General features: G+C 40.0%; 1 protein-coding gene across 1 annotated transcript in view; it reads left to right on the top strand.

Moving 5' to 3' along the window:
- The first annotated feature begins 14,432 nt into the window (after positions 1–14,432).
- The window catches only part of ITGB6 (integrin subunit beta 6), a 35,860-nt gene continuing 25,032 nt past the window's right edge, over positions 14,433–25,260 (top strand). Inside the window, exons 1-8 of the mRNA XM_056350512.1 lie at positions 14,433–14,499; positions 14,949–15,025; positions 15,761–15,840; positions 18,567–18,768; positions 19,660–19,906; positions 20,733–20,898; positions 21,447–21,608; positions 22,376–22,471. Coding sequence (XP_056206487.1) covers positions 14,965–15,025; positions 15,761–15,840; positions 18,567–18,768; positions 19,660–19,906; positions 20,733–20,898; positions 21,447–21,608; positions 22,376–22,471 — 1,014 coding nt within the window. The 5' untranslated portion in view covers positions 14,433–14,499; positions 14,949–14,964. The remainder of the gene's footprint in view (positions 14,500–14,948; positions 15,026–15,760; positions 15,841–18,566; positions 18,769–19,659; positions 19,907–20,732; positions 20,899–21,446; positions 21,609–22,375; positions 22,472–25,260) is intronic.

The raw sequence follows: 25,260 nt of genomic DNA on the forward strand, positions 1-25,260 counted from the left end.
CTCAGCGCCTCTTTTGCTGTGCCACCATCTCCGACGATTGTGCCGTTTTCAAACAATGGTCTTTCACTCCAGAGCTACTGCTATTCAGGATGCCAAAACCCGGTCCTCTTCCTTCTGGCAGAGCTGTAGAGCTCAGTGAGTGCTTCTGTGCTGTCCCCAGTGACAGATGCAGGTTCTGAGGTACCACAGTCTTACCAAAAATGTGCAGAAAGTGAATGAGTAATCTTACTGCAGCAAGTATTAACAGCCTACAATGAACATTGACATCAAATACTTCATCAATGCACATCCTACAATAAGGAGGAAAAAATAAAGCTTTTTTTCTGCAAAAAAAATGTTTCAGTAGCATGGAAATATTTTGTTTGTAGAAAATCTGATGAATCTGTATCAGAGAACATCAACTATTTGCCCAGCTGAGCTTGCATGTCTCGGTATAATTAAGCTTGTCTTTACAAGGAATTGTCTGTAGTCTAGACAGAGGTGAGCTGTAAAAGAAAAAAATACGGCAAAAATAAGAAAAGATAAAGAATGATGAATTGTGATAACATGTTATCCAAAGTATATAAGATTACGTAAATACTTATTACTATTTGTAGGGCATACAGTCCTTATTAATGCCAGTAAAGTCAAGGACTATTCAATGCAGTAAGTCACTTTAGTGACTGAGTTTGTGGTTGAGATCTAGAGCAAAATAATTTTACAGTTGAATATCTTTGTAAGAAAATGTAGCTAACAATGCCAATAAATAGTCAAGAGGAGAAGAAATGAGTAAAGTAGCATTCAGTTTGAACATTACCTGTTCCCTCTTAGAGGGGTGTGGGGGACAACATTTTTAAAAAGTTTTCATATATATATTTATATATATATATATTATTTATTTTTTTTACCAGACTTGATCATCTTAACAGGCTCCCCCCAAATCAAGTTGTCAAAAATTTTAGTTCTCGGAAAGCTATGACAAGGTCTTCAACAAATATTCTGCATTGTGTTCTAAATGTCTGAACCATTCCTACAGGAGCAGAGTAAAAGTTGTTGTCTCATATGAACATTTGTTCAGGTGTCTCATCCTCCCGCTTATGTGAAAACAAAAAACCCCTTGTTACTCATACTTTTTATATTAATCCTGGATGGCTGAATAAGTTTGAGTGATTCATGATCTATGTTAAAATTTAACATCAGCCTTTAATGTGTTCAGCTTCACACATGGTGTGTCTTATAATATTGATATATCTCATCGACCTAGCAATCTGCATCAGCTTGCTGAAGCATGCTGTGAAAGGAAAATGATACAGTAGGCCTGATCTACTTCTCTGTCAAAGCTTTAATTAAAACATTCACACTATCTGTTAAGAGTGAAGGGGCTGGGGAAAACTCATAAGATGCCTTGTGCTGTCAGTAACAATATTTCATTTTGAAAGTTTAGGGAGACAAGAATATGCCTCCTAAGTCAAACTTTTTTTACCTGGTCAGCATCTCACTGGCATTCAAAACTCTCATCCAACTTGCTGTCTGGTATCCTATATATAAACTCCCACAAATTAATGCGTTGGATCTTCCTGTACAATTGCTCAGCGCTTTTTTCTAATAACAACCAAAGCAACTGGGCTGAGTTCAGCAGACCAGCAGAGCTGGAGCAGCATTGCTCTTGCAGCAGTTCTCATCCTTTTCTCGGGGGTACAGGGGTGCAAACCTGAGTGTAGGTTTCTCCTTTAGGGTTTGTTTCCCCTTGCTGGCACCCAGGCAGCCTGAAGCCATCTGCAGGCTTGTCAGCCGGGAGGTGGGGTCTGATCAAAATGAGGTTTCATTTAGCACTAGCTGCCCCTGAAATGAGACCCTGCCAGACTACCTAGGAATAGCACTCACATGATAGAGCCTCCTGGCTGTGTCTGTAGAGGTGTCTTATTAAGGTCATGTAGAGATTGTTTTTATTTCCCTTAGTAGAACCATCTAGGGTGTAGGACTGCAAATGCCGCCATCTATTTCAGGGCCGAAAATGTACTTGTAACAATGATCCTTATCATCCCTAGAAGATGCTTCTTGCCCCCTTCAGTCCCAAAGTGCCATGCTAGCAGCAATTCATCTCATCCAGAAGCAATGGATACTAAACCCACAGCAATACCTCAAACACTTGTTTAAAATCAGCTTCAGCAAGCTTTGCTCCCTTTCTGACCTTTTCCTGGCTTCCACATCTCCTGTGTTTGGCTGTCCTTCACCCAGGCTTTCAGGCTCAAATTTGGAAATCTGAGTTCCCAATACTGGACTCTTATTTTTCTGACAATATTTACCTGCTGTCCTTGTAGAATAAAATCAAGGCCTCTGTGGTGCCTGTGCTGTTATTCAGAATATTAGTAGACATTATAAACAGAAAGAGATTGACAGATTTCCCCCACAAGAGCTGCACTAAGGAATTTCTCCAGCTAGGAAGCCTGCCTAGGTTGGAGCTGGTGATGCTCTGTTTGATCCTGAGTCTCGATCAGTTCTGGTTGCAAGAGGCAAGCAATTTCTTCCAAGGAACAATCTTCCTCAAGCATCACTGTAACAACAGAAGAAGCACGGTACCAAGATCGTAAAGAAAGCAATATGTTATGAATGCTGAACTTAGAAGAATATAAGCAAAAGTTCAAGTCTTGAAAGATTTGTGCAGAAGCATGAGAGAAATCAAACTACCATTGCTCAACACACAAGCAGATCAAATAAACCTAAGAGGGGGTTTTTGAAGCAGCAGAGGAAGAAAAATACTCCTATAAAAGTGGTAAGGATGAATCAGATGGTAATGCGTGAGAACATAAAAATCAGTTCAGGATGAAGGAAAAATAGGCTTTATTACTGTACGTGAGCAAACTGATGATGAAGGAGGCCTCATAAAAATGAGTGGTTTTATCAGTAATGTGACTGCTCAGGCATTGTGATTAGTATGTCAGCACAGTCTGGAAAAATAACTGCAATGGTTTTGTTTGCTTTTGTATATGTTTAAAACCATAAATATTGAGCAACTTTCATAAAATGAGACAGAAAATGATGACAGCATGAAAACATGATGAATATGCACTTTCCACAAGATATTACTAGTATATTCAGTCCACTGCTGTCACTATTAGACAATCTTGCTTGAAATTGTTATGATGATTTTGACCTGTAGGTCATGTACCCATACCCTTTTATATTCAGGTTTACATAACACAGGCAGAAGAGGGCGTTTGTGTTTTTCCTACATGCATGAAAGTTCACCGACTACAGAGCAAGAGAGGAACTTGCCCCAGCTTCAAACTTCAGCTGAAAAATAAATCAACCAAACGATATGTGGATTGGCTTTTTTTCTGGCAAGATTTCTTCTGGCAAGCAGTAAGCACCTGATGTGTCCAAGTTAGGAATCACTTTGTTCTTGATTGTGCCTATAGAAAACACAGTGAGGCACCTCCCGTGTGTCAGTCTAAGACCTGTGTTTGCTGTTCCCTGGAGCTTTGCTTATAACCAGGTGCTTGGCTTGGCACAGTCCCCAGGTGCTGTCACAGGACCACTGTTTGACCTGTTTGAATTCTTCCTTGGTTTCTCCTGTTGCTCTCAGACATTACTGAGCACAGCTGTCATTCTCCAATGTAAAAGGGCATTCAGATGCCTCTTCCCAATTAATGTTAACTCGTTAACCTCTTGAACCTTATGTATATTTTTTATAGAGCTACAAAATTTTGTAGGGACATCATGGTAGTCAAACACTCAAATGTCTCTCCTGATTAGGGTGGGCAGGGTCTTGCTCTAACTGAGTGTCTCATCCACCAGATCAGTATCTTACCGTAAATCAAATGGAAGAATAATATTGGAAAGAATCACATCATAACAGACTGAAGTATAATAAATAACTGACAGCTATGACTCAATGTCTGCATTTCTGCTCAAACACAATACTGTATTTTAGACTGGCTTTGAATAGGTTTTTCACATAATATCAGGTAGTGATTAACTCCCAATGACTAAAATATCTCCAGGAGAACTGATGAGACATCTTACATAGTTACTCAAGTTTTTCACTTTACCTCTCTCATTCAAAAATAAATTTATTTTAACTGAAGCTATTTGAAAACAGCCCCACAAATGTAAAGTCAGCAATACTGTTACAGCATAATTTCAAGCTAAAATGATTGTATTCCAGGCAGATGCACACAGTATGTGCATGCAATTTTATTATTTATTCCATTTATAAAACAGAAGCCATTTTAGCATCTGTGGCAATGCAATCATCTCTGGGATGAAATATAACTTTGTATCAGCTCACGTTGTAGGACGAAAGTCTGAAGGAGGGAGCACTGAGAAGATCACAAAATTGGAAATCTGCTTGAGTAGGTTTATCCTGAAGGAAAAGCTCCCACTGCAGCATTTCATTCCTGAAGAGGGTGTGTTAAAGCATGCAAGATAATAAAGAGCAGCAGATGTCTTAAGAATTGATGTTATGAGGAGTGTTGTAAGGCATTTAACTTTTGCGAAGAAAGAGGGTTTTTCATGCATACTAGATAAACTCTGTCAGAGAAAACTGGGTATTAGTTTTCTGGAACCGAGATTACTATATTCGATATCAATATAGTATAATATGAATACATCATGTAGCATACTACAAAATAATACACGATAACAATAGATAATTATGTATCAATATAATCAGTAAAAGAATTGTAAGCTGGGAAATAGGAGAGGAGGTTGAGGAACACTTGTAAATAACTTTCATACCTGGTTCTGAAAAACAGAAAGCATCAAATATATGGGGGGAAAAAATATCAGATGGGAGCAAAATGGATGGGAAAAATCAGCACTGACGCAGGTGGGAATGTGATGTGAATGGCCTGGATGTCAGGAATAAAAGAGATGTGAGCAACATAATTAAAATATTTGCACAATATCATAGAAGATGAGCCATGATGTTTGTGTACAAAAACTGTGTGCAAACAGATGCAGGCCAGAACTGCTGCACCCAGGAGGACCCCGAACCTCCTGAGTATAGCAAAGTATGGTGGATGGGTAATCTAGGACTGAAATCCAGTGTGTAGACTGTTAGGAAAATCAGAAATAAAAGCATCATTCTGTAACAATAAAGTTGCCCACAGAGGCAGAGAGAGGCAGCATGGGCAGAATGGAATTTGTCAAACTAGTGGTCTTCTGAAGGATCGCTGAGGGACTGTTACACGTAGATCTGACACAGAGGACTACAAGCGTGAAAGAGAAACTTGCAAGCATTGTCTCATTGCAGGAGATTTTAACTGCTCAGAAATAGAGTGTAAAGCAAATGTTACTGATAACGGTAGAGCCAGTTATTCCAGGGTGTAATAGCTGGCAGATTTCATCACTAGAGCAGTCACTGGACTACCATGATGCTATTCTAGGTGGTCTTTGTTAGGTAGTGATGACATAGAGCAGCTGGTTGTAGAAAATAACCTAGCTAAAGTTATCTCAACTTGATTAAATTGAAAATAAGTGAAAGAATAAACAAGAATAGGCCTGTTAGTTTCTCCAAATTTGTCCTTCTGAACTGTTGTACCTAAAGAAACTAGTTAGTGGTGTCAAGTAGATAAAAGTTCCAAATCTGAATATTAGGATTTCTTTAATTCAAATAGGATTTTTAAAATCTGCACTTTGCACTGTAAGTGCAGCGAAGAGAAGGGTGTTAGCACCTTAGTATATGAATAAAACCTTAAAAAAACCAAAACAATAATAATATTAGGAGTAAGCAAAGATAGTGAAAGTCATAGCGGAAGAAAACCCCACCATACCAGATCATCAGTGAAAATGGTATCTTGGGAATCAAGAATCAGAGGGTATAGTGAGATTAGTCAAGTTTGCAGACTTACCATCTGTAAACAAAATTTGAAAGACTGACAATTTCTTCTGCCACACAAATAACAGGGGGTCTGGTATGTGGCAAGGTAGGGGTAGAGATTTAAAAGTTATCTATGTACTGCCCAAAGTAAATAAATTATTTTCCTTCTTTTCTGTGAAAAGGATGGTACAGATAATGGGGAAAAATAAAATCAGGGTGGGAAGAATCTGTAGAAATAAAAGAAATTTACATTGTAAAAAATTTGTAAATTTCATTTACAAACTTGAGAAATAAATCCAGTGTACAGTAGGCCCATAGTGGAATGATGTCTGTTATCTATCCTGAAATGCTGAAAGAATGAGCAAATTAAATTTCAAGTACAGAAAAAAGTTTTTCTTAAAAGATCTGCCAAAACCAAAGAAGAGCAAAGGAAAAAGCAACCTCACATCTACAGCTTCATTAATCTGACCTTAGTAATAGGGATATTTGTACACAATGTACACATTTTTGCAAAAAAGAATAAATAAGGATGTGGAGATAAAATGCAGGAAATAGGACGAAGGCAATAAATGTTTAATACAATGTGTTAGGGCTGAGGAAATGTATGTATGATATCATCCACTCTGGAAAGGGAATCATTTGACTACCTAAAGGTTGGGTAGAGATTTTCAAGCATGACAGTTTCAGCTAGCCTCTGAAAGTTTTAATACTTCCACTGCTGTTAAAAGTGGCATGGTCAGATGAGAAAAAATATCCATACCATTACATACACGTTGCGGAGGAACCTGAGGGCTGGAGGTATGGAGTAGAATTTAACAGCACAAGTGCCTGGTCACGCATGAACTGAGGTAGAAACAATTTCTGTTATAAATTGTGGCTTAAGTTGGGCAAGAGAAAGAACATAATGTCTTGGTCAGTCATGGAAGAATGCTGAGAGAGCTGGGATGGAGCCAATGGAAAGGCAAAACCGATCCTCCTTAGATACAATGCAGGAGACTTAAGAAGCGATATGTAAGTACGGACACCGTTGTAGGAAGCACCGGTGAAAGCTCTGCTGGAGTACTGCGAACCGTCTGTCACCCATAATTACGAGAGCATTGAAAGAAATGCAGAGAAGCAGCACTGGACCAAACAAAGAATGAGGGATATATGATTGCTGTCTATAAATACATGAAGGGGAGGGGAAAGAAGGGCAGGGCAAATACTAGGAAAGGAAAGAAGTTATTTAAGTTACCAGACAATGTTGTCATTGAAACAAATGGATATAAATTGAAAGTTAGTCCACCCAGACTGGAGCTAAGGAGGTTTCCAGCCATGAGAAGAGTGAACTCTTTGAAACCATCTTCTAGTAAGAGTGACAGGAACAAGCCACTGTAGGTGAGGGTATCACAGTAAAATGGAAATTATTGGCTTGCAAATTGGATAATACTGAATTCACGTAGTTCTTGTATATACCATAAAGGTGAGTAGAGCCACTTTCTATTTGCCTCTCTGCCAGAGTGTTGAACAGTCTGAGTAGTCTAATGATGGATTTTTCATAAGTTTATTAACACGGTTGTGTAAGGTGAAAGGACACATCTTCAGTATCTATGAGATCCTTTGCAGTGTTGTGCCCTCTGCTTTGTACTATTGGAGCGATAGTATTTTTTGAAATTTCTGTTAACTTATTGGTTCAGATAGAAAGCATGCCTCTGTGGCCTCCTGTGGCATATTGATGTGCTACAAAATGTGAAGAATTACATTCTTTTTTAAAATCTGTTTAAAATTATGGTTATTCTGTGTGCTAAGTATCCAACTGAAGCACAGCAAAGCAGTTACAAATGTATAAGAAGCATAAGGTATCAGTGGGACAAATATTATTGACAGGGTTTACTTGGTTTTGAACTCCCAGAGAAAGTCATTAGGGAAAATCTGCCCTGCCTTATCCTTTTGGTATTTTTCAGCCAAAATACATGGAATTTATTTAGTAGATTTTATTTTTATTTAGAGATGGTTCTATTTACATGTTTTCAGTCTTGCATGGTTTTAATAGACACATAGTATCGACAGTTCTTACCAGTTCTTTAAGAATTACGAAGCACTGATCATTCTATATAATGTTATTTTTCCAGTATTTCTGTTTACATGTGAGTGGACACTGTTGGTTTAAATTTCCTTCCTATTTCCATAAGAAACACACAGATAACAATAATGCAAGATTTTCAAAATACTGTAATAACTTATACCAACAAAGATATTAGAAACAACTTCTGACATTTCAGAATCATGTATCTGAGCTTGTAACAAAGACACTAGAAGTAATGTTCTGTTTACTGCGACAGATGGAACAGGAATTTAGAAAAAGCACGCTAACAAACCATTATAACGCTAACATAAACGGCAAAATTCTTTAATAAAGACATGAACATCTCCAATGGTTCCTACATAAGAAGCAAGGCAAAATATTGGTAGCAGGGCTGTTAGTATCTGAAGACTTTTATTCTGTGTAAGTTTTAAAGTAATCTTTTCTTTACTCCAGGGTAGCAGAGTAGCCATAAGATGGCAGCACTCTGTACAAAAGGCTCCTGAAGCCCTAAATCCTGTTATTTTCCCAGAAAGCACGAGTGGCCCAAACACAGCGTGTCTGGAAATAGAAACCGTGCTGGCCAAGTTCAGAATAGCTGCTGGAAAGCTTCAGAGGCGTAGCTGGTTCCAGGCACTGCCCGAGCCCGTTCGCCGCAGGTTTTAGCAGCTGTTTGGGTGCCGAGCTAAACATGCTTATCTGTTTCAGTTATTCTAGATTAACCTTATTCAAACCCTACGTGTCAGCAAAGCGCTGGACTTCTGTAGGTCTAAGTACAGCAAGGTCAACTATAAGATAAATTTATTTTCTGCGTGTAAGACCAGCGGGGAATCACTTCTTACGAATGATTTAATCCCAGCTCAGCACTTTAGAATTTACATCTTTTACATGAATCAGGCCTGAATACATTGCGTTTACACAACCCTACTGGCTTTTTCAAAAGCAAGCCTTCCCTCTGCGATGCCTCCCCGCCAGCCGGCTGCAGGGCTGCACTACAGCTTCGATTTCCTTTTGGTGCTGCTGCAACCCGCCTGTCTCAGGGCTCACTTTGGCCCTTCTGTAATGGGTCCAGCGGGTCCAGTTTGCACTTAGCATGGATCTGGATGGACTAAGTTACAGAAAACTCTTCAGCTAAAGTGCAGGAGGTCTGAGGCGTGGTGGAGCTGGTGCTCAGCATGGTTGCTGCCACCAGCGTGCACCAGCACCGAACAGGGGTGCTTGCTCTGTTGCCCAGCGCCAGGCTTTTATAACACAGGGAGGACAAGGTGTGCCATGTAACTGTGAAAACCAAACAGAAACTGCAGCCAGGTTCAATAGGCTGTGTGGAAATCCCTGGCGTGTTCTGAGCGCCGTGGGCTGGCTGGCAGTCCCAATCGAATGCCACGTGATTGTCCCACTGGTTCTACCTGAGTTCTTCTGCAATTCGGAGGTTTAATTACTTCTCTTTGAGTCTGAGAGTGTATTCAAATCTGAAAAGCAAACAAATCTTTCAGGGTGCTCACCCATGTGAAGGAAACCGAGGGCAAAGGTTTGCTCACACCCTTGGCTGGAACCAGCCAGGTCAGAGCTGCCGGCAAATAAATAGGAGTTGAAAACACCCTGGCTTGCCCGCCTGCTGTTCATTGGTGAGCAATTCCTCCTCCTCCCTCCTCTTCCTCTGTTTGCTCAGAGGTAGGTTGTTGATTTCCCTCCCTGCCCTCACCTAACAGCAGCACGCTGCTTGGGAAACGAGAGGAGACCGGAGCATGAATCATGGCTTGAGTCACCCCCACACACACCCCGCTTTGCTCAGAGCTGGCGGGGAAAAACACCTTTCCTTTGGGTGGCCCTTTGGCCCCTGCCACTGGCTGGAAGGAGCGACAGACGCCCCTCATCTCTGAAAGCCGCTCCCCGTTGTGTGTGGGGAGGGGAGCGAGAGGGGCCTTTGCCCTCCCACACCCCTGCCCGTGCCTGGGGGGCTCTGTGCCTCACCCCCGCACAGCCGGGCAGGACATGAGTACACATGGGAGCAGCCCATGCGTACTAATTAGTACACAAAACAGGGGAGCAGCCCAGCCACTGTATGTTCAGATCTTTGTTAACCACAGGCTCCGTGTCATTTTCAAAAGACCCGAATGTATAAGGTGGTTTCTTTGGATTGATGCCGTTTTTGTTGGAGCAATACCCGTCTCTCACCATGCTGATTAACAAAGAAGGAGGTAGAAAATAGTATCAAGCGGCATTTAAAATGTGTAAACCCAGACGCATTTATTTATTTTACCCCGTGATTTGATAGGTGATACTATTATTTTGTATCTAGGAAAAAAATAAAGTAAAAAAAGGTAAAAATTATTGATTAGTCACATTCACCATTACTGTGAATTTCCCCATTAAATGCAACTGTTCATTAGGGATCGTTGCTTCCTCTTTAAATGTTGCCAGCTCTCCCTGAAGTATTGCCAGGAGTTATGCTGCAGTAGAGGTAGCAAGAAGACAAGTTCCAGCACTGCTGCAGTGTCTGTGTGTGGCTTCTGTCTATGCTGGATTGACGTGCTTGCAGGACGTTCACACCACTGTGTGGCTACTTGAATCACCCCTAGTTCCTCAGAGATAAATCTAAGTTTCAAGTCTGGAAACTCTTTTTCAGGCTTCATTGCTTAGCTAATTGTCAGGCATCCTCTGAAACATCTGTCATTGCTGTTCTTTGGAACTGGGTCTGTCAGGCTGCTGAGGCATATATTTCTGGGTAGACTTTTTCTGAAGAAAATGCCTTCCATTTCTGCTGGCCCAAGAGTCCAGAAGCACTTGATTGCAGCTACAGAACATACGTCTTCTTTGGGAAAGAAGTATTTTAACCACTCACTCTGCAGATTTTTGCATATTCTTCAGTTGCTATCTTCTAGGTTAAAAATTTTGACCAAAACTTTCAAAGTCTGCTTTTGATTCCCCATTAAAGATCATCAGGAACTTTCTAGACAGATTTGATTTGGAAGCCAACAAAGGAGAGAAAAGTCACCCAATGTTTCGGACACGAAGCAGCCTGCCTCTTACCTAAGGAGTGTAGCCCTTTGCCTCTTACAGACATGTTGAGGAGATGAATGTCGCTGTATATGATGGAGAGAAGGGACACCTCACTGCTTTCAGTTCCACAAAATTCTCTGATGAAGGGCAAGAAGAGTGAAATGTTTTCTGAAGTGCAGGAGACACTTCCCTTCACCTTTGTAAATATTCTGAGAACATTCTTAGCCTATGGGACAGAGTGACTTTAAATTGTTCCGCATTTTTCCAGGCCTTCAGTGTGAGAGTGTGTATGAGAAGAGCATGGACCTAACATGCCTCCTCTTCCAGGTTTTGCCTAGCACAAAAGGAGCTACTTGTTTTCTCTTGGGCTGGTCTTCCTCTGTGTGTAATTATGCTATATCAGTTTATACCCTATTTACAGGAGAGGCTGGTATTTTTTCTAAAATTAAGTATTTTTTAGATTTGAATGAGCCAATGGTGAGAACGTGCTTCTGTAGGTGAATACTTCTCATTCTGGAACTTTTACAGACCCATCACCAAGGTCACTTGTGGATTCAGCTCAGTGCACCAGAAAAGATACACCATTGTTCTAGAGGATAAAAAGCCCACTATTATTAGTGAAATGCATCTTGAAACTGATGCTTTATTTCTTATTCCCTGTCCCCAACATCAGCTTTCTTTCTTTCTGTACCTTGATATTTGATGTTTGTTTCTTGCCAGTGATTTTGTTAAAGGTTGACTGGATGAACAGAATATCTTTCTGTGCTGTCTTCATGTATTGGAAGTGCCAGGTATGAGGGAAAATGTGCTAAAGATTTTGTCATATACAAATTTTATTGACTTTTAAGGAACCACAGACTTGCATTGTTCAACACTGCCCATACTAAAAGATAAACAGCGGGTTTTTGTTCCAATGTTTCACTATAAAACTGTAACCCTGATTTGAGACCAGAATTTGCTCCCAAATTAATATGCAGGGGCTGATGAAAACAATAATAATTGTGTTCTGTCTGTACTATGAACTACTTTTTTGTTACTGCTCATTGAACTGATGCCTCTAATTTGGATGAATGAAACAAGACTTTCTTTTACAAACCTTATGAAGAAGGGGAGCCTTGCTGTCAAACAAAGCACTGCCAGGGCCCCAAAGGCTTTTGCTCATCCTTGCCACATCAGCGTGGCTACTCTGGATTATGCTTCTGCTTTTCTAGCATATATGATAAAGCCAATAAAGCACTAAATTAGTAGAGGAATTTCCTGGTTGACTTATCTTTAGATACTGCACAAGATATTTGGTGACACTTCAAAACAAGAATCATCTCTCAGCTTCCTGCATAGGTTTTCTTGTCTTGCCCAAGATCTACTCTTGGTACATGTGGTCTCCGTTCCTGGACCTCCCGTAACCTCCTGTGCCCCTGTCAGTGAGGTTTTTATTCCCACTCTGTCCAGTCTTGTGAGTTTCTCATTGTGTGAGTTTTTAAACCAAAACTGACCTTGGTTTCTCTCTCTTTTTCCCCTGTGTGCTTTTGTTGTTTGTTCTGCTACCTTCTTTTCCTTCTCTGCTCCCTCCAGACAATCTGGGGAGGTCTGTTCTTAATAATTTGCAGAAACTTGGTTATTTCATTCAGGCAAGACTTATTCAGATAGTCTTTGGCAGCCATCCCATTCAGAGGCAGGCATTTAGCCTCCAGTCATGCTGTCCTCGCCAAGACCTATATAAAATATTACCACACAAGCAAATGGGGAACTGATACTATCAAACAGAATTTGTAAGTTTTATGTAGGCTGTATTATTCAATCTCTCCACATTAAAAAGTTTGGTATCTTGAATCTAAGAATAAGCATTTGCCAATTACCAGCGCTTCAGCTGGCTTGTCCTTCATCTGGGACACTGCTGGTGTTTGGCACCTTTCGGTGGCTGAAGGACTGCCACCAAGTCCTTTGAGCACATGCTTTGAAGTGTCGCTATATTATCAGGGGCTCGTAAGAGCTACAAAGTGACCTTCTGTGTTGAAAGTACTGGGTTTTGCAGCTCCACAAGGCTATAGACATAGCAACAACATTAAAGGACACGTACACAAATGTAAATTAAAAACAGGGAAATAAGATGTTTTGGGCAGCACAGGAGGATTTTTTTTCTTAGTATGAGCAAACATTTTGCCTTTACTTAGTTACAGACGATGTCCTCGCAGAGCTGCATCTTCACCAGCCTAGGGAACATAATCTAATCAATGCTTTCTTTGTGTCACAGGAAACTGCTGTAGCTAAACAAGCCTCTTGCAAAGGAAACTCCAAGGTATAGAAAGCAGTTGAAGGAGACTTAGGAATGTTGTTGTAAATAGAAATGTTAAGATATGGTTCCACAACAGCCTAAATTGGATTAATTTCAGCCCAATGTTTTCCTGCCAACTCTGCCTGTCTTCCCTGCTCCCTCCCCTGACCTGGGCACTCTGCACTGGGCAGCCACGCGGCTCAAGGGACCCACCCAGGTGAAATGTAGCCCCCCACCTTCTGCACAGAAGGTGACTGGATTTTAATTGAATCCATTTGAATCAGCTCACTGTTTGTTTGGACATGAGTACTTGTAGGAGGAAAGGGGTGGAAACGCAAGGGCAGAGCAAAGGTAGCCTTGACGTAATCTAGCTTGAGCTGCTATGAAACTACATATAGACTGTGTAAATAGTAGTAAAATCAGATGTGCCTGGGAATATTTCCAGGCACTAGAATGAGACTGTCTACACTATTAAACTGTTAAAATGCTCCCTGGCATGAATCTGACCTCTTCCAATTAACACTTTCCAAACAATTTCTGGGCACTATTTGGTTGCTAGAATGGTCCCAATAGGCAATTTGCAAGCATAAACGCAGGTCTTTCCATGCCAGTTGGCCTCAGTGCCCAGGAATGTTTCCAGGCATGTTGAGATTAACTAGTATAGACCCATTCCTACTGTCACATCCTGCCCCAAGATTGCAGCCACCACCAGTCTGAAGGGGGAGGTCTGGTCCTGCCAGTTCTCTTGGTGAGAGCAACCTAGTCCTTAAGAGCTAATCTCAGTAGGATTTCTCACTGTAGAGAAAAAAAGGATCTATGTTTTCAGGCCAGCAACACAACTGATGAAATAACAATTTTATGCTGCACTGTGTGTAGAGTTTGTTGCAAACCCTTGTGATAAGAGAGGGCTTGTCCTGAACAAGTGATTTTCAAAACAGACAATAGCAGAGCATAAAAGATGGGAAGAGATGAAATCTGCAAGTAAGAAATTTTATTTCCTTTTAATAAAGTTGTAAGAAAGGTTGGGGAGATGGGGAGAGAGCAATTTGTTATATTGTTGTATCTGTGCTGTAGAATATTTGGCCACTTACTACACAGAGTTAAAGCTGACATGATTTCTTTTTCAGTCAGTTGCAGAACTGGGAATGTAATTATTCCTCCCTCCATATTAAAAAAAATCCACAACTGCAGAATTTCCTTTTCAGCTTGCAATGTTAATAAATGTACTCTGCATCTTGAATTACTGAAGCCAGGTCCTCAATTATAACAAGTGATTGCTTTTTGGTTTTTTTCACAGTTGCCTTCACAAGTTTCCCTCTACATCAGGAAATCTGAAAAAATGGGATTTTTACATCTCTCAAGGTATACTCGCTCGGCAATCATAATGATCCATCTACCTAACGCACTCCCTCGGGGAACAATTAAAGGCATTATTTTAGAGGAGCCTTTTAAGAATTGCTGTACACACGAAAACCCACTCTCTTGGCTGGGTTGCTCTAGGACCCAGAGTGACTGGGATTGACAGAAATCTTCACCTGAATGAATTTTCCCCTTATACCTTATAAGGAGTCCAGGAAAACAAGGAAGTGATAACCATGTTCACGTTACTTTATGCACAGCTTGTCCTCTTTACCTGCCCAGGTAGCCCTTGTTTTCACTTTTATTCATGGTCTGTCCCAGTAGGGTTGAAGTTTCCTCGCAATCCAGTGTAGGTGACATCTGAAAACATACCCTTCAGGAATGTATGATTTTTACGACATTCTGCCTTTACGTGGATGATAATTAACACGCTAATTTTTTTTGTCACGCAGCCAGCACTGAAAACGAATGGGGATTGAATTGCTTTGCCTCTGTTTCCTATTTCTGCAAAGAAATAACAATGTGCAAGGTAAGGCTCAGGGGCAGGGAGATCCATTTCAAAACCATTTTTGCGTTGTCTCTTGCCTGAAGTTGACATGAAATAGCTTTCTGTCCTCTGTATTTAATCATTCCTTTCTGTTTAATGACTTTTTTTTTGACAGACTGCTGTAAGGTTACCCTGCAAATTCATCTGAGATTTATGTGGTTGTTACATAGCACAGCATGTATGAAAGAGATGGGCATTCGAGAAATTTTGGTTTTTCTAATCACTGTTTGATCCACTGAGAAACTTAATACTCTACATGTGACTGAGTAATTCACTTGTACTTGCACAACAAATTAAATCATATCTAGTATCTACAGACCTGAGTGAAGCAATTTTAAGCATATAGAGTGAACATAGAGCTGTTCTTTTAATATCCCTGGTTATGCTGGAAATGTCTTACCTGCACCATACTAGAAACACATGTAACGCTTTATCAGGTGCACTGGAAAAAACAAATAACATGTTCTCAGTGAATGCCATCCATAAAGCATGCAAAAGTATGTTAATTGTTGGCAATTGTGGATTTTTAATTTTTATTGGAGTGTTAATCTTCTACTAATAGAAATACTGTTACGAAGGAATTTTATCTGTAAACCTAAATATGGCTAAATGTGTGCATTTTTCACCACCCACATTCTCTAAATGACAAGATTCTTCATAAATTTAATGATTAACCACCTTATTAATAGTCTTTTCTCTTCTTGGGTTTGAATTTAGGGACCTGTTCTCAGCAAAGTGCAGTGACTTGTGAAGATTGTTTGCTTTTGGGACCACACTGTGCTTGGTGTTTTCAAGAGGTAGAGTAAATGATGCAAAAATAATTTCAAAGTAAAGCCTGAAGTGTTTGTAGTAGCTCTGAGTGATGAAGTATTGACTTAATTGGGTCAGCCCGTGGCTTTCTAATACGTGCAGCGCATAGTGGAGCCTTCCTGGGGATCAAAAGCAGAATTCAGTCTAGCCTTTGTGGTCTATTATTTTTTGGGGGGGTGGCGGTTTTTTGCTTTATTTTTTCGTATTTTTTTGGTTTTTTTCAAACAACCTCCCTCATCTAAGGCAGAAATAAAAGTGCTGTTGGAGGTGGTCAGCTCATCAGCCTCAGGGCTGACTCACCCACAGCACTGATGAAGCACCAGACATCAAGTTAGAGACCAGACGGCATCTTACGTACTACATGTCAAGCCAGACTGCAAACAGAAGGTGCTCCAGTCAGTTTGCATATACAAATGATCAATCCGTGGTTGATTTTAAGTATGATGATAGTGTCAGTTTTATAATTAGTGTGATATAGGTGTAAGTTTTGGCTGAAACATTGGGCTTTAAAAAATCTATCTGGATTTGTTTCCTATATATCTGTTGCAGACTTTCTATCTGAGCAAGTCACTTAACTAACATCTCTGCTTTTAAAGCTTTCACCTGTAAATGATGCTAAATAATATCTCCCTACTTCACAGTAAATATTATAGGTCTTAGTTATTAATGTTAGCAAGATAGCCAGCTATCACAATTAAAAACTTGCCAGAGATAAGAGACATGAAATAAGTATTTTTCAATACTTACACCTTTGTTGTTAAAAGTATTTCTTGCTTTTTTGAACAGCAAAACGATACCCAGGATGGAACTAACATACTCCTTTATGAAGTATCTGACAAAGACTGAACAACACTTATTTAAAAAATAAATTTTCTTAAAATAATGTAGCAGTTTGCAAAAAATGTTACCATGGGGGAAAAACCCCACCACATTAGTGTGTTTGCAGTCATTTTTATGTTTGTACTTAACAACCAAACCAGGATTTTCTTGAAATGAAAATTTGATCACATAATGTATTTTCAGAAAACAAAAATTAAAAACAATTTATTGATTAGAAAAAAAAAACCCAAACAAAACTGTGAAACTATTGAAAACTTCAGACTAATAATCATGGGTTTTTTTCTTTGTTTGTAGGTTCATTCACTTGTTTGCTAGAGATAACACATCTAGCGTGCAAAAGATGTAGGAGCTTTAGTGTCAAACCCAAAGGCCTCCAAAGAAACCACTGTTTTCCATAGAGCAAAACTGCACCTTGTAACTGTATTTAAAATATAAGTTTGCCTCTTCACACAAGTTTTGGAAGGTTATGAAGTGTGAAACTAAAGGAGCCGATATGGATCCCCCTGTGAAAGTTTTGTAATGGTACATGATTTTTATGCACACTGTATTCAAGAAGCAGTTGGTGGAGAGTCTTGCCTGAGCAAAGACATCAGATTTGGTGTGAAGAATAACAAATTACTGTTCCCATCAGCTATCTCAACATTGCTTCCACCAAAACATATAACAACCCTGGTAATTTTGAGGCATGAAGGGTGACATTTTGGTGGAAAGAAGGGTCCTGGTTCTGGTTTAAATAGGTTTAAGTAAAATTGTTTTGGTCTGGATGGGAAGTTTTGCATTGACTGAATTCAGAGAGCATACCCAGGTTGCTTGCCTAAACACAGGAGAAAAGAGTGGTCCCACAGTATGGGCCCATGACCATCCGCTGGGAATTGAATGTTTTGGTGCTGGTTCTGCCAGGCGTTGCCCAGGTTTTGGCCAAAAGGTCTTGCAGGCCAGAGCTGTTTCCAGTTCAGGGGGCAGCTGACTGGTTTTGAGGATCTACACTGTAGACATAGCTCTAGGAAATGGCAATGAGGCACAGAAGCCTGTCTGTGAAACTAACCATTAACTTCACCACCACGTGGAGATACTACCTACCCTGCGGTAGTGCTGTGGGAAGGAATGCATATCAACTGCCTTGGAACAAGTAACAAAAATAAACAGCAAGCTATCCAACTGATATCGATAGGCTTGTGATTTACTCTGGCTGGGAGAAGGTCATGTAGGACGCTGGGCCAAATGTGACCAGACAGCCGTGGGCACACTGGGAATGCCGCCGGCGCTGTGGGGCAAGGGGGGGGTGGCTGCATGTTTGGTAGGCATCAGGCAGAGCAACAGGGACTTGCTTCAGTGAGCATGTGAGAGCAGTGCTGAGGAGAAAGAGTAGGTCGGAAAGGAATGGTGAACATTGGGTACCCCACTGTCAGTTTGTCACAAAATTTGTAGGACTTTATCCCCTTTGAGACCTCTTCTGTTATTAAATGATGTTGTTCCATCAGCAGTTCAAAACTGTTTAGGAAAGATGGAATGGATGTGTGGCATAATTCTTTAATAGAAAAACCAGGGGCTCGTAGGAGTTTTGTGTTATCATTCCCAGTACTGTGAGAAGCCAAATGCAGTGAGTGGCACAATTCCCATTCCCCAACAATAGAGCAGTTTCTCCCAGGAAACCAAATTGGTGTAAGTTACATTAATTATACACTTGTGTGACATGATCCATGAAGGGCAAATTCAGATTTCAGTGCCACCTAGATCTCTTTCTGCACTAGTGTGCACTAACTTGCACTTTTGTTTCTGTTCCCTGCGTTGGATCAATCTTTCATCAGCCAGGTGCTGGTGGCTGGTCAGTAAATACATTTAACTCATCCCTTCCTTCTCCTGTTTGCTTCAGAATTACACAGACTCAGCTGGAATTCATGGGAGGTGTGATACCCCAGAAAACCTTTTGTCAAAAGGATGCCAGTTGAATTTGGTTGAATTTCCCATTTCAGAGGTAGAAATTCACAGTAACAGGCCCCTAACTGTAGCATCCCAGAAGAATTCTGATGTCACACAGATTTCTCCTCAAAAATTAACTCTCAGGCTGAGACCAGGTAAGTCACTCAGTTAACAGATGCAGGATTTTTTTTTTTTTCAGTCTGAATGGTCTAAAAAAAAAATCCTGATAGAATAAAGACTAAAAACCCAAAAATATCTGTTGACTCATCAGATGAAAACTAGGTTTGACTGAGTTCAAATACTTTCAGAAATGCTAGGTACATCATAAAAGTAAGGATGTATTTTTTTAGTTCTATTTTCTTGCCATTGAGGTGGCAGGGAGAGAATGGAAACACCACCCTCTACCTCCCCAGCCCTGCTCCTGTGCCTATCCCCCGCAGGTCTGGCAAACAGTGTATCTCAGAGGCAGCATAAAACTTTGCTTTGAGGATGTAAAAGGTACCAGTGACATCTATGGAAACACTTCAGACCTACTTTGGGGTCCTTGAAATGTGAATGTTTCCTGGAGAAAATTTGGAATAAAGAAACGTAAGAGACACCCAGTTAGGCTGCATCATAGTGTTGCAACTGCAAATAAAACCTCTGTGTACACTCTCGTTTTCTTTATATTTCTAAAATACATGGTGTGCCCCATAAGTGCTACCTTTAGTTTTAATTAGCTTTGTATCTCAATTTTCTTAAGCTGCATACTGCTGAAGTGATATTCTCATGCTTTTTCAAATTAGAGCAATCTGTTGTAAATCTATGCTTATGGCTTTACTGAAGAACAGTTTAGGAAAAAACCCACTAGAACTGCTTTTAATTTTTCAGACCCTTGTTTGAGATTTTTGTTGACAGAATTTTTGAAGTTATATTTTTAATTCTCTGGTGATTTAAAATACTAGATAATTTTCACCATATATGTAAGGTTATGAAGAAAATGATGTTGATCGTAACTTCCATGTATTAGTGCTAATATGTATCCCATTTTCCCACGTCCTTAATAGGACATGAAGAAACAATACAGATCAAGGTGCGTCAAACTGAAGATTATCCAATTGATCTCTACTACCTCATGGATCTTTCAGCCTCTATGGATGATGATCTGAATACAATCAAAGAACTGGGTTCCACTCTTTCTAAAGAAATGTCAAAACTGACAAGCAACTTCAGGCTGGGGTTTGGATCTTTTGTTGAAAAACCAGTTTCACCATTTATCAAAACTACAGCTGCAGAAATAAACAACCCTTGCAGGTAGGCAGGAAAAATACCTACATCTGTATACATGTCAACGTTAAGCCGTAATATTGATCTTTAGAATAAAATTAAATTCAGCAGCATCACTGGAACCTCTGCCCTCTTCCAGCTGTAAATGAGTTGGTTTGGGAAACAAGATTTGGTTTTTTTTGTTTCGCATTCTGATCATTATCTGGTAAGTCTTGTGTTATCTGGAGAGAGGAATCTGTGAATGATTCTGCTTTTTAGCTTTTGCTAGTTACAAGCATGCTTAATGGATTAACAAGCAGCTTGCAGCGTAAGTACACCTTTTTCTCTAATTTGCTAGAATACACACATATGCAAGAATTTTATGACACCACTATATGGAGCAGATGCAAACTCACACACAACACAGAATAGCAGTTTCATTTACCTGTCAATGTCATTTCCCTGGTTTTTTTCCCCTTAAAGTCTCGCGCTTTCCCGCAGGCCCAGGCTGCTCTAGCCCTTTCCTAACGCACGCGGAGGAGAGGCTGTGCTCCGCAGCCCGCAGCAGGAATGCAGCAGAGCGGCAGTGCCCTCTGAACGTCCCCAAGGGACCGCAGACCCTAATGTGCTCCTGAGTATGAAAACAAGGCACAGCAGGGAGCATGGCAAGGACCGCAGGCTGTTAACTGGCTGAACTACCCTGCTCTGGGAGGCCGTTCCCAGGCTTACTGCAGACCTGTTGGTATTGCCCACCTCACCGGACCCTCTTTGATTACTTTAGGTTTTTCTGACAAAACTTTAAGTTGCTGAGAAGTAACCGTTGTAGTGATTTTCCAGTCTGTATTATCCATAAGCTGTCTCACTTACCTTGTAGAAGTGTTCCGTACGAGTGCTTACCCACCTTTGGATACAAACATGTTTTATCACTAACAAACGATGCTGAAAAATTCAATGAAATTGTGAAAGGACAGCGAATCTCTGCTAACATAGACACTCCAGAGGGAGGATTCGATGCAATTATGCAGGCAGCTGTTTGCAAGGTAATTGAAACTTTGGTATAATATTAATTATTCTGTATATTACCACTTCTATTACTAAATAGTTGTATTTCAAAGCAGCAGATCGTTATTTTTCAAGACTTTTTAAATGCAGTCCAAGAACCTCATTAGATTTGTGTGAAAATACTTTTGGCTGTATCAAGTAAAACACGCATACTGGAATATTTTAGTGTTTCTTTTTAATTGCCAGAAATAATAAAAAAACCCACAACGACAATTGTATAATTACTGGGTCTCTTTTCTTGACTATTTTTTCTTTAAATATTTTTGACTAACTATGTTTAGAGTAGTAAGCAGACTGACATGAACATGGCCAGCCCATGTTATTAAACACAGGAATGGGGAGACAAAATGTTAGCCAAAAACAATGGAATGAACATCATCTCTTAAGAGATGTTGTGATGTTTTTGATACTCCCTTGAAAATTATTCCCTTCACTTATTTTGAGTTGATGTTCTTCAAATCTTTTGCTGCTTTTCTATATTATGAGTGTAATACAGCCTGCTAAACTAATGTCTTTTAAATTACAGGAAAAAATTGGATGGAGGAACGATTCTCTACATTTGCTGGTGTTTGTGAGTGATGCTGATTCCCATTTTGGGATGGACAGTAAACTGGCAGGGATTGTTATTCCTAATGACGGGAACTGTCATTTGGACCACAATAATGAATATTCCATGTCAACTGTTCAGGTAATTTACTATGAATTTTGTACAACTCTTGCATTCTGGAAATCTAAAGACTAACATAAGCAACTTAGAAAATTAATTAAACCATATCTTTATCACTGAAATGTGTAAAAGACAGGGAATGCAGATATTTCATGTAAACTTTTATTTGTAAAAAAGAGAACAGTGTGTTTGTATGGAGTTAGGATAGATTAAAACTAGGAAAAAAAGAAAGCACTAATCTTATTCCTGCTAACCCAGAAAACACACAGAACAGGACTGACTAGTATTTCCTTCTGCAAGGGAAGGCAAAATTTGCATTAATCGTGTTCCCTGTAAGGGTGTGAATCCAGGAGGAGTTTGTAGGACACTTTGTGTGGGAGAACTTACCAGCTTAAGATTCAGTGTTCAAAAATACTGAATATATACACTCTGGTGTTCAGTGTAGGACAAATACCCAGTTGCTTTGGTGCAGTGTTATTCTTTGGATTATATATATATATATATATATATATATTTATATATATATATCTCACAGAAGCTAGTGAGCCAAGTGTCCCAGTAGGGAGGCTGGCACTGTGCTCTTCTCAGAGGGGTTTCCTTGAAAACAATGTGAGGAAATTATACACGCTATCTTTTATTTTGTATACACATAGTGCCTAATTATAGTTTATACTATACAGGGAATGGTGTTAATTATGATCATTTGAATGTGCGTTTCATGGAAGGTAATTAGCAACTGGATGCATGTGAAAAACGGATTGGTGTGGTTCTCTTCTGTTTGTTTGCAGGAGTATCCCACAATTGGACAATTAATTGACAAACTTGTGCAAAACAGTGTTCTATTAATTTTTGCTGTAACAAATGAGCAAGTTCACATATATGAGGTAAGCAAACTAAAATGTTCAGCTCACTAGTATTTGTTTTAAAGCTCACCTGTTTTCACAGCTGATACAGCAGCAGTAAGGACTGAGTTCTGCAAGACATTTATGTAATGAAAGTAACTAGGAAGTTATATATCAGAGGAAGTCTCTTTTACACTAGGAATGCTTCTTCATGTTCTTTGATTTGATGTTCTTGGGTAACTCTTAAATTGGATTTCAAGTTGAATCACTAATTTTATGAGTCAAGAACTGTAAAACTAAGCATTGCTAAACTATTCGGTGTAACCGTTATGATTAGCCTATTGTATTTTGTAGGGCTAGGGAGGGACAGTTAAGCTTTTTTTTACTTTTATAAGACAAAGAATATATTCTGAAAAATATAGTTGTCTTCATGCACAGCTCTGAGATCATGGGTGGGGGGTGGGTGGGGATATTAGCTGACCGGAGAGTTTTATTAATTTTGCTTTATTTCTGCATCTCTTTCCAATGAGACAAAACTAGCAGCAAGGTTAAAATTACAAAACATGATGGACAGAGTCCTCTTCCCTCAGGTATCGTTCCTCATGTCTACTGAGGGAAAACACTTCAGTACAGGCACTTCTGCCATTAGGACTCACAGAATCTTGTTCTGTGACGAGATTTCCTGCTCTGTGAAGTCACATCACGGGAAATGGGAGCCAGGAGAGGGGAGGGCAGATGAGTGGTGCTTACGGACATGCAAAATACATATTTCTAATGAACTGAATATCATTCATACCTGCAGCTCCATCAGTCATCTGTGCAGGCACCTGTTTTCAGCCTCCACAGATACAAGCCCTCCTGAAGCCCTGTGCTGCTTTCGGCCTGTGGATAGTCCAGCTGTGAGCTGAGGCAAAGCCACCAACGGCTGCTTAACTGCTTTTTGCAGTGAATGCCAGCAAAAGCCCTCTAAGATAAAATGAGAAGGATACTGGCAATTCTTATTTCCTTTTCTGGCCAGTCCTGCTGCTGGAAAGAAATCTTTGCATGCACAAAGAAATTCTAGATAAGAATTCCATGAGGATAATAAGGGATTTTTCTGCCTAACCTTGCCTGCCTGGCCGCACACTGCTGCACGAAAGGGGACAAGGGGAGAGAAATCGTGCCTACAGATTTGTTCAGGTTGGTTGAGAGGGAGTCAATACGGTCGATCCTGCTGATACAACAGGTTTGGCTTTCCAAAGGAAAAATCTTCACAGAACATTCCTCAATAGAAGCCAAAAGTAAAGAAATGAGAAGGTGCTCCTCAATGTGATAACCACACAGAAAATAGGAAAGAAAGGGTAGGGAAAAAGATCCGGTGTTACAGCAGAGAGGGCAGATGAGTCCTTGAGGTACTCAGCAGTACCAGGGTTTTCTGTTTCTGCCCTCTGTGTAACCCAGGGAAGCCCCCCACCTCCAGTGCCTCTGCAACTGATTCCAGGGGCAGAGTTGTCTTTAGTAAGACTAATACTCCAGGTGTTTGACAAAAGTTACAAGAGATACATCTTTCATAAACTGATTCTCAGACCACAGGCTTGACAAGACTCTGCATCGCGGAGCACTAAGTGCCAAGCTTTTCTAAAGAGTGTACTGAATACTGAGCTGAAGCATGGAAGTTTAAATCAACAACAGCAGAAGTCAATCGCTTATAAATGCAGTGGGATTCTATAGTCATAGCATAGATTAGTTTACATTTGTACATTAAAACCTTTTACTAAATCTCATCATTGCTCAACAGTTTCTTAAGAGGGGCCCAATTAATGATGAATGAAATATTTTTTTATTTATGTTAATAGGAGAAGTATCTCTTTAATTTACAGGGCCTTACTTTGTCCAAAGAAACTTTTGTCTTACTGGTGGCGTTGTATTTTCCCTTGGAAATTGCTGGTGGTCACCCTCAGAGTTGGCCAACAGAGTTCTTATCAGAGGGTTTCTATTTCAGTATCCCTGTGTCAGTGTTATACCAGTATCAAAGTTATCAAGTGACACCCTTTGTTCACTGGGAACACTAAATGAAGATTTATAGCTAACAAAAAATGCAAGCCATTGTTAACCCAACAGGGGAATGGTTTGTTCTTGTTACTTTCTTTTTTACGAAAAAAAAAGTGCAACTATCTTCTATTTTGTAGGGTATATAGTAATCCCATTCAGTATATTCTATCTGCTGCTTTCATCTTTTAATACTGCTTTCTGTCACTTATTTGGATAGCTATAGTTGTCATGGTCTGATTTCAGTCCTGTATGTGATGTGGGAAATCAGTCAAAGCAAGTACAAAAGTCATATATAAGTCCCACAGTGCCGTTTTTCCATACTACAGTATACTTTCAAGGGTATATCTAGGACCTGCAAACAGGCCAATAGTGTCATGTTTTCATCTGCATGACTAAAATTTGTAATATAAATGTAAATAACCAGGTATCCATGCTTAAGAATGTACAAAGAGCAAAGCAAGACAACAAGAGTTATTTTTGTATTAAGGCCATTGCTCAGGTAGCCTGGATGAGCTGGGAGAGGACCTTAAGCTGGCACTTGGGCACCACCATTAACCCACTCTTGTAGTGGTGTTTTACTACTTTTTTAACAGCCTCAGTGGTGGGATTCTGCAATCTCCCTCAGAAAATCCTCCCAGATTTCATTATCCTTTGAGGTGGGAAGCCTCTTCCCAAGTATCCCATCTCAAATCTACTTGAACTCAGCATCTAATTATATCAGACCCCGAAACTGACTATTGCTATTTATAATTCAGTTCCTAGGGACAAACTTACATTAAAATGACTGTGAGGACTTAGAA

Source organism: Falco biarmicus, chromosome 8 (genome assembly GCF_023638135.1).
Source record: "Falco biarmicus isolate bFalBia1 chromosome 8, bFalBia1.pri, whole genome shotgun sequence".
Taxonomy (NCBI): domain Eukaryota; kingdom Metazoa; phylum Chordata; class Aves; order Falconiformes; family Falconidae; genus Falco; species Falco biarmicus.